Source organism: Pongo pygmaeus, chromosome 10, assembly GCF_028885625.2.
Source record: "Pongo pygmaeus isolate AG05252 chromosome 10, NHGRI_mPonPyg2-v2.0_pri, whole genome shotgun sequence".
Classification (NCBI taxonomy): domain Eukaryota; kingdom Metazoa; phylum Chordata; class Mammalia; order Primates; family Hominidae; genus Pongo; species Pongo pygmaeus.
The window spans coordinates 26,296,986-26,305,952 of NC_072383.2; the positions used below are offsets into that span (position 1 = coordinate 26,296,986).

General features: G+C 43.0%; 1 protein-coding gene across 5 annotated transcripts in view; it reads right to left on the minus strand.

Annotated features, from left to right (window-relative positions):
- KRAS (KRAS proto-oncogene, GTPase) overlaps positions 1–7,641 on the minus strand; it is a 45,048-nt gene extending 37,407 nt beyond the window's left edge. For 2 of the 5 annotated variants that reach the window (XM_054443148.2, XM_054443146.2), the window contains exons 1-2: positions 7,294–7,450; positions 2,561–2,682 (exon numbers count right to left, since the gene is read on the minus strand). In XM_054443148.2, the coding sequence (XP_054299123.1) occupies positions 2,561–2,671 (111 nt within the window). In that variant the 5' untranslated portion in view covers positions 2,672–2,682; positions 7,294–7,450. Of the gene's footprint in view, positions 1–2,560; positions 2,683–7,293 lie in introns of all 5 variants that reach the window. The other 3 variants (XM_054443149.2, XM_063672528.1, XM_054443150.2) reach the window with 3 other exon arrangements.
- Between the last annotated feature and the right edge of the window lie 1,326 nt (positions 7,642–8,967).

Below are 8,967 nucleotides of genomic sequence, written 5' to 3' on the forward strand. Positions count from 1 at the left end.
TTCAAATTTTGGTATACTTACAAATCTGAATTAGTCTCCATTAGTAAATATTTTCTTAATTTGAAAGACAGCTAATTTTCAGAGTACAGTGCAAATTCTACTTAACTTGGTCTCAGAGAATTTAAATTCAAATCCCACCACTTATTAGCTACGTATCCTTAGGTGAGTTTCAACCTCTCAGAGACATTACTGAAAGAAACAATAGCCATTCTCCTTACTATCTCTTAGTGTAAATTTTGCAAAATCTAAATCACCAAAAAATACAGTATTACTTGATTTAAATTTTTAAAAAATTTATTTCCATTTTAAATGTAGAAAAACTGCTAATTCCAAAATGTGCAGTCATATCCTTTCTAATTTTCTCTGACCCACACTGATTGGTAAATACCAATCAAAACCTATAATGGCAGTGAAATCCCCATATCCTCCTAAATTTTTAACTTTTTACAATAACATGGAGTCAGCATTTCCATTTAACCAACTATTTAACTACTAAGTTCTCCTGCCTTTCTTACAGTTTAACTACACCAAGAACTTAATGTAATGTGTCAGTTCCCTCAGAGACTCATTGTAACTTGGGAGATAAGAGATAATCTCAGATACCTTTTCCCAGGTGACTAAACTACATCAGGGGCTGTCAGTTTCAAAGTTCACAGGTAATCAATGCTTCCCAGAGTCAAGTCTTCTGGTTTGGCAGAAATCATAAGCAGAGTTATAGGTTTAAGTTTATAAACTTTTTCAATCTTCCCCCCAAATAAAGGCTTAACTGTTAGCTTTATTTCTTCAACATTTATATTGCATTTTAACAATCATTAGCAAAAGGTTTCCTAACCCACTTTATCACATTCATGACGTCATGCTGTATATACTCATATAGCACTCATGACCTCTGATTGGAAACAAAGTATAATGGAATTTCTCAGATTTTCAGGGAAGATGGACAGCATTTCCAGTAAAATCACCTTCCAAAATCCCAGGAAAACTTTCAGGCATAAAATGAATTATATTAAAACTTCCTTTTACATCTGATTTAAATAGTAGAGTCTGCCAAGTAACCCTGAATTTGCAATACAATTAAAATGGGTGCACTATTCAAACCTCTTCAAAGAAACAAATAAAACTATAGTACACATTGAATTAACTTGTCAAAAGTAAATATACAGAGACTATTGCATAGGCAGTCTACTTCAATTAGACTGTTCCCCTTTACTGTTGTAAATTCTCAAAATTGGAAGCCAAATAAAGTTGCTTTTATGTTTAAATCAAATCTTTGCAAATAGGCATTATTTCTCCACTTTTTTATATAGTACCAAAAATACTTGACTTTCCTTATGATTAGTTATCTAATCAACTCTCTAGGTTCTAAACTGCATAAGTATCTTCCCAAGGCCACCAATGCCCTCAGAACTCGCCTCAGTGCAAAGTGTTTCTTCAAGACATTACACAGTACAGTACGTTAACAGGGCACTTTGACCTGTTCTAGATTTCACAGCTTGGAACTTCAAGAAAGTTCTTAGAAATTTTTCAGAACTGATTTTTTAAAATTAGTACACTAGATGTAGAATAAATGCTAAAGGACTAGGACTGCTTAACCCAGGGTAAAGAAGCCTAAGAAATAATCTAACAATATGGGGCTATTTCAAAGACAAGGTGATATGCTTATTTTCCATCTCCATGATGTTAACTTTAACATGAAGATTCAAATTACCTGTAAAATATGCTAATAAATATGTTCTGAAAATGAGTTAACAAGGACAGTTGGGGAATGTCCCCTCCTGGAGGTCTTTGAGATTAAATAAATCCTCATCTGCTTGGGATGGAAGTTCTACTACATGACCTTCAAGGTGTCTTACAGGTCTTTACTTATCATTCTGCTGCTGGTCTTTACTTTGGTAAATTTTCATTAAACTAAAAAAATCTGAAAATAATCCTCAAAAACATGATAACAATTTAAATTTACTCAAGGAATTTGTTTTAAAATCCTAGTATTTCCTTGAGTAAATTTAAAAATGACAACAAAGCAAAGGTAAAGTTGGTAATAGTACCTTTATATAAATCACACCTTAGGCAAATAATTCATTTTTCAAAATTTATCCGGTAGTTGTAGGTTCTCTAATGTTGAGAAGAAGATAGGAAAATACTGCTGATGAAGTTTAAAAAAATCAACCATCAAACAATTACATTTCACCAGTACAATTAAATCTAACCTTTACATATGATGTCACAATACCAAGAAATCCATACAAATAAAAGTTACAATAAAAAGACTGTCTTTTAGGTCCAGATACAAATTTCTACCCTCTCACAAAACTCTGAAATACACTTCCAATCAAAATGCACAGAGAGTGAACATCATGGACCCTGACATACTCCCAAGGAAAGTAAAGTTCCCATATTGATGGTTACATATAACTTGAAACCCAAGGTACATTTCAGATAACTTAACTTTTAGCATAATTATCTTGTAATAAGTACTCACAAAAATGGTCACAGAAACCTTTATCTGTACCAAAGAATGGTCCTGCACCAGTAATATGCATAATATTAAAACAAGATTTACCTCTATTGTTGGATCATATTCGTCCACAAAATGATTCTGAATTAGCTGTATCGTCAAGGCACTCTTGCCTACGCCACCAGCTCCAACTACCACAAGTTTATATTCAGTCATTTTCAGCAGGCCTTATAATAAAAATAATGAAAATGTGACTATATTAGAACATGTCACACATAAGGTTAATACACTATCAAATACTCCACCAGTACCTTTTAATACAAACTCACCTTTACATGAAAAATTATTTCAAAATACCTTACAAAATTCAATCATGAAAATTCCAGTTGACTACAGATGTGTATCGTAATGAACTGTACTTCATTTACAAACTCCTCCATCGACGCTTAAGAAAAATGCATAAATGCTACATAGATAGTTCTTTTATCTTAAAATCAAGTTGTTCTATCTAAACAGCCAGACTGCTGTTCTGTGGCGGCTAAAGGCTCTCAAAGGATCATATCATGACTTCACTCATGCCAGTGTCCAGCACAGTGCTCTACACCCTGTAGCACACCCTCACAAAAGTTGCTGACAGCTATCTCCACTCTTATTGTTACAGTTTTCCTAGTGGACCCCCACCTCTAAGTGTTATAAGTCAATATGCAACAGCTACAGAAAAACTTTTAAAGCATCATGGCAGTAGTTCTCTTGGATAAATATTAACAGTAAGAATCAGATGAGAGTTGAGAGAATGAGTGTCAAATAAAGCTGGATTGTGTCACGGGGAAATAAAAATTTGAACACTGAGGCAGAGAAGAACAATATTTGATGACATTTTAATGTGTGAAATCTCTCTGGGGAAAATAGGAGTCGGAGGTTGCAGTGAGCCGAGATCGCGCCACTGCACTCCAGCCTGGGCGACAGAGCGACTCCATCTCAAAAAAAAAAAAAAAAAAAGATGCAAGTGAATATATCTCAGTAATCAGTAATCCATGTGACTGTTACTCTTTGCTTTTTATACACTGTCTCCCAACAGGTGCATGAATATTGACAGCTTGTATAACAAACACCATACAGAAAATAAAACATATTTTTTAGTCAGTTGTTTCAAATTTTTTGAAATAATATGAATGTTTAATTTCATCTCCTTTCCCTCATGTAACACATAATTATAAATAAGGAGAGAAATGCAGAAAAAAATGGGAGTAAATGCAAAACTATTTATTATAGGATGAGTAGCTCCAAATTAATGAATGTGCATATATTGTAGATAAACACTAAATATACACAGCATAATAATTTACTGAAGACCAAAAATAATAATTTGGTTTCTCAAATGATAACATACTAACCTTACTCCTAAGCCCTGCCGCAAAAAGCACCATAGGCTAGAAAAATTGTATCACACACAGTCACAGTATAGTTCCCCACCTTACTCTGCTCTACCTAGACTTACTGGCTGCTTGTCTAGGGTGAAGTTAACAACCACTACAAACATGTATCTTATCCCATTTGCCTCCACGCTTTATTTCAAATGTAAGCCAAAGCAATTAGGAATAGATGAGGAGAATTACACTAAAATGTATCTTCTACCTCTCTGCCTACCCCAACCTCCCCCCAACCAGTTTGCATAGCCTAAAACAGTTCTCAAAATGTGGTCTAGGAACCCCTCAGGTTACTAAGACTTCTCTGGTGTGCAAGAGGTCAAAACTGTTTTCATAATAACATTAAAATGTCCTTTACCCTTTTCACTCCCATTCTTTCACAAGTTTTCCAGATGTGTGATCATAATAGATTGAATGCAGATGCAGATATAAGAATCCGTATCTTCTATTAAGCCACATCATTAAAGAGATTTACTAAAGTGTGAAACAATATCACTCTTCTAAGTTTTGGTTTTGTTTTGGAAAATAGTTATTTTTCATAAAATATTTATTCATGTTACCAAGTAATGGGCTTATTATTTCTATTTTTAAATGAATTAATACATTTTTAAAAATTGTTTTAATTTCCAATATGGTAAACATTAATAAATCCCACACAAATCAAAGATTTTTTTTAATCCTGAATTTTTTTTTTCTTTATAACAAGGTCTCACTATGTTGAGTACGCTGGTCTCCAACTCCTGGCCTCAAGCGATGCTCTTGCCTCAGTCTCCCAAAGTGCTGGGATTACAGATAAGAGCCAATGTGCCCGGCCCCTTTGATAATTTTTGAGACTGTAGGCCGGGTGTGGTGGCCTGTAATCCCAGCACTTTGGGAGGCTTAGGCGGGCGGATCACCTGAGGTCAGGAGGTCGAGACCAGCCTGGCCAACATGGTGAAATCCCGTATCTAAAAATACAATTAGCCCGGTGGCCGGAGCCTGTAATCCCGGGTACTCGGGAAGCTGAGGCAGGAGAATCGCTTGAGCCTGGGAGTCAGAGGTAGTAGTGGGCCGAGATCGCGCCACTGCATTCCGGCCTGGGTGACAGAGTGAGACTCTCTCTCTCAAAAAAAGAAAGAGGGTAGAGGGGTCGTTAAGGCCAAAAAGTTTACTAGCCTAGGAAATACTGTGGACAGACATTGGATTAGAGTTTGTGTATATATATGAATTCAGAGCCACATATATCTTCTGGTTTACTTGTTTATGCGGTGGTTGTTTCCAGAAAAAAAAAAATTCCTTGAATGAGATTTTTAAAACCAAGTCACATTTAAATCCACTAGAGAGAACTGGGTTCTAAAGGAGTCTTATCAAATGAAGATCATGGGCTGGGAGGGGTTCCCTCACCCAGAGTTAGAAAAACTAGTAAGGAGTGGACTGGACTCGAATCCAACAATTTTGTTATGGAAAAAAATTCATTTTTATTTTTCATAAAACTGAATTACCATCTACCATCTCTTAAAAGCAAGTATACTGTGGATGGCTACAGTCTCAAAGTAAACTATTGTTAGCAACCATATTTGATATCTGTAGTCTATCACATGCAGAGTCAGCATTTTGGACCTCAGTCACTTCAGTGACACTAGTTTCATGGTTAATTCAGAGCTGACAATCACAAATAGACCTTTCCCATTTATAACTTATTTGTAAAATGATTTCTATTATAAACATAACATATACATTGTATAACAATTAGAAAACCTGTCTGTTTTGATGGATCTCAAGATTTAAGAAGGCTTAGACTTCAGCTGTAAGATGCACATGCCACTATGGGAGGCCGAGGCGGGCAGATCACGAGGTCAGGAGTTCGAGACCAGCCTGGCCAACATGGTGAAACCCCCGTCTCTACCAAAAATACAAAAAATTAGCCAGGCATGGCAGCAGACACCTGTAATCCCAGTTATTCGGGAGGCTGAGGCAGGAGAATTGCTTGAACGGAGGAGGCAGAGGTTGTAGTGAGCCGAGACCGCGCCACTGCACTCCAGCCTGGGCAACAGAGCAGATGGAGACCATCCTGATCAACATGGTGAAACTCCGTCTCTACTAAAAATACAAAAATTAGCTGGGCATGGTGGCGAGCGCCTACTAGTCCCAGCTACTCGGGAGGCTGAGGCAGGAGAACTGCTTGAACCCAGGAGGCGGAGGTTTCAGTGAGCCGATACCACGCCATTGCACCCCAGCCTGGGCAACAGAGCGAGGCTGTCTCTCAAAAAAAAAAAAAAAGGAGATTCACATGTTTAAGTCTATTTCAGGCGGTTAGCTGGTGGATTGCTACAATTCCTCTGTAAGTTTAAAAAATCATGTAAAAAATCATGTAAGTGCTGTTTTGGAGTACTGTAATAATTCTTGAGATGTAGAACACATCTGCAAAATGAGGGTAGTATAAAAGAGATGAGGGATGAGGGCAGTACATAAGAAATAGGGGAAAGGACAAGAACAGGTAAATTAAAGTTCAAGTACTATTTTTGCTATTGCTGTATACACTCAACTAGCAAGGAAAAAGCCTTGCTTCTGCTCTGCGGGTTTTCTTCGGGTTTAACTTGACCAAGCAAAACAGACCATCTGGGATTAACTTTTTCCTTTTCACTGTAGGTCACAGGCTCTACGTGTAGGGTGTTGGCCACCTGTTCTTCCACCATCTCTACCTCCACCTCCTCCTTTGTGGCCACAGCAATGTCACAGCCCATACATGGGGGAGGGGAGCAGTCAGGAACTCGGAGGCAGATGCATTTTTTTCCAAACACAATAACCTCAAACAGTGGTCTCTAAGCACTTTCCTATGCTCTTCCAAAACGTGACCTCCCCTCTTACTCACACATCCCCTACACACGGAAAAGGACCACTATCCGTCCAGCCTGCGCTCGAGGGAGAAGTTTATACCTTCGTCCTAGAGATGCCAAATGCAGCAGAGAAGGCTGGACCGAGGCAGCCGAGTGCTGGAAAGAGAGGCAAGAGGTGCGGGAGCGGGGAGAGGGGGAGGGGAGGCCCGGGCGCCGCGGGAGTAACCTCCACCGCACCCCACTGCCCCGAGGGGCAGCCGGCCCGGCCTGAGTTTCTCCCCAGCAGCCTCCAGCCGCGGCTCTCGGAGAGGAGGAAGGAAGGGGTTCCCCGTCCAGGAAGCAGCACCAGCGGCGACCGCCTCCAGCCTCACCCTCCTCAGCCCCGCACCGCCCATTCCTCACTCCCCGCGCCGCCGCGTCCGCGCGCCTCCCCCTGCAGACCCCTCTCACCCCGCCCGCCCCGGCCCCGCGCCCGCGCCCCCCGCCCGCCCCTCCGGGGACCCCTAATTCATTCACTCGCCGCCGGCCCCGCCCGGCGCCGGCAAAGAGGGTCGGGACCCGAGCACGGGCCCGGGAGGGGTGGTCCGCTCCCTACCTCTCTCCCGCACCTGGGAGCCGCTGAGCCTCTGGCCCCGCCGCCGCCTTCAGTGCCTGCGCCGCGCTCGCTCCCAGTCCGAAATGGCGGGGGCCGGGAGTACTGGCCGAGCCGCAGCCACCGTCGCCGCCGCCACTGCCGCCGCCGCTGCTGCCTCCGCCGCCGCGGCCGCCGCCTAGGAAAATCGAGCTCCGAGCACACCGATGAGTTCGGGGCCGGGCGGCCGCAGAGGGCAGAGCTATCGATGCGTTCCGCGCTCGATTCCTCTTCAGACGGGCGTACGAGAGGGAGCGGCTGAGGGCGGTGTGGGAAGAGGGAAGGGGGGAGGCAGAGAGCGCCGGCGGGGAGAAGGAGGGGGCCGGGCCGGGCCGGCGGGGGAGGAGCGGGGGCCGGGCCGGCGGAGGAAGGGGTGGCTGGGGCGGTCTAGGGTGGGGAGCCGGGCCGGCTGGAGAGCGGGTCTGGGCGGCGCCTTGGCGGGAGGAGGGACTGCCGGACCCACGCGGCGGCCCGCCCCTTGCCTCGCCGCAACGCAGTCCCCGCAGCCGCCAATTCTGACCCGGAGCGGGACCGGACCGCGGCGGGCTGTGCGGATGCCACCAGGGAGACACCGCGAGCGGCCACGCCACGAGCGGCCTCGCCGCCCCGCTGACCGGTCTCCACAGAGAAGCTGCGAAGAGCACCCCGCCACCCTCGGGGTCGGCCTATACTGGCGCGCATCCATTTACTATCATTGACTGCATGTAAATAAACAAGCAGTCACCAAAAGTGGGAGGCGACTTCGGGGACTTACGGAGACCGGGCGGACGATTTCCCACACCTGGGCTTTCTGATCGCCGCCCCGATTATTATCAGCCTCAGCACTCGGGCTGGGAATTTAGCCCAAGGCCCAAACAAACACGACAGACCTTTTCAACGCTAATCTTCTCGGGTCAGGAGACTTGTGATATTTTGCTATCTTTCTTGATATTCTGAACCCATCAGAAGGTCTCTTAAACAGGGACTTTGCTTATACCCATTGCCCCTAAAATCACAAACAAAAGACAACTGTTTTTAAATAGAGGTGCCCTTGGTAGTTTAAACCTGAGGAGAGTCATTCAAACATTAATTAGAAGACAGATTAATCAGTTAACGTTCGTGGAGTTAAGACATTAAACAATGGGGCAATTAAACATGCTAGCATACCCGGAGTCTGTGTTGATAAACTACCTAGAAAGGTATCTTGGGAGAGTCTTGAGGATTCAGGGCTGGAAAAGCAGCGCCTGTACCTGATAGGATCGCCCCTCCTCCGAGACTTACTTTCAGTTCCATTCCTCTAGTCCACATCATAAACCACCAATAAAGCTGAATTTAAATCCCAGCTATTATGTCTGTTAACCAAGGCTTTACATCAACTGTCATCCTTTCCTTTCTACTCTTACACGGGCTGTAATCTGCAAGGTTTATTCCAGTCTCCCCCTCCTAGCGCCAGGTGGAAGGGGCAGAAGAGAAAAGTGAAAGACAGGGAAGGGGAGAAAATGTGCCTACTCTATGTTAAATACAAGGTAAATCTTTTGCACTTATCGTATCATCTTATTTAATCATCACGACAACCTTATGAGGTAAAATACTTTTTACTGTTTTACAAATGAAGAAACAGATTTAGAGGTTAAAACGTGGGCCCAAGTTCACATAGTT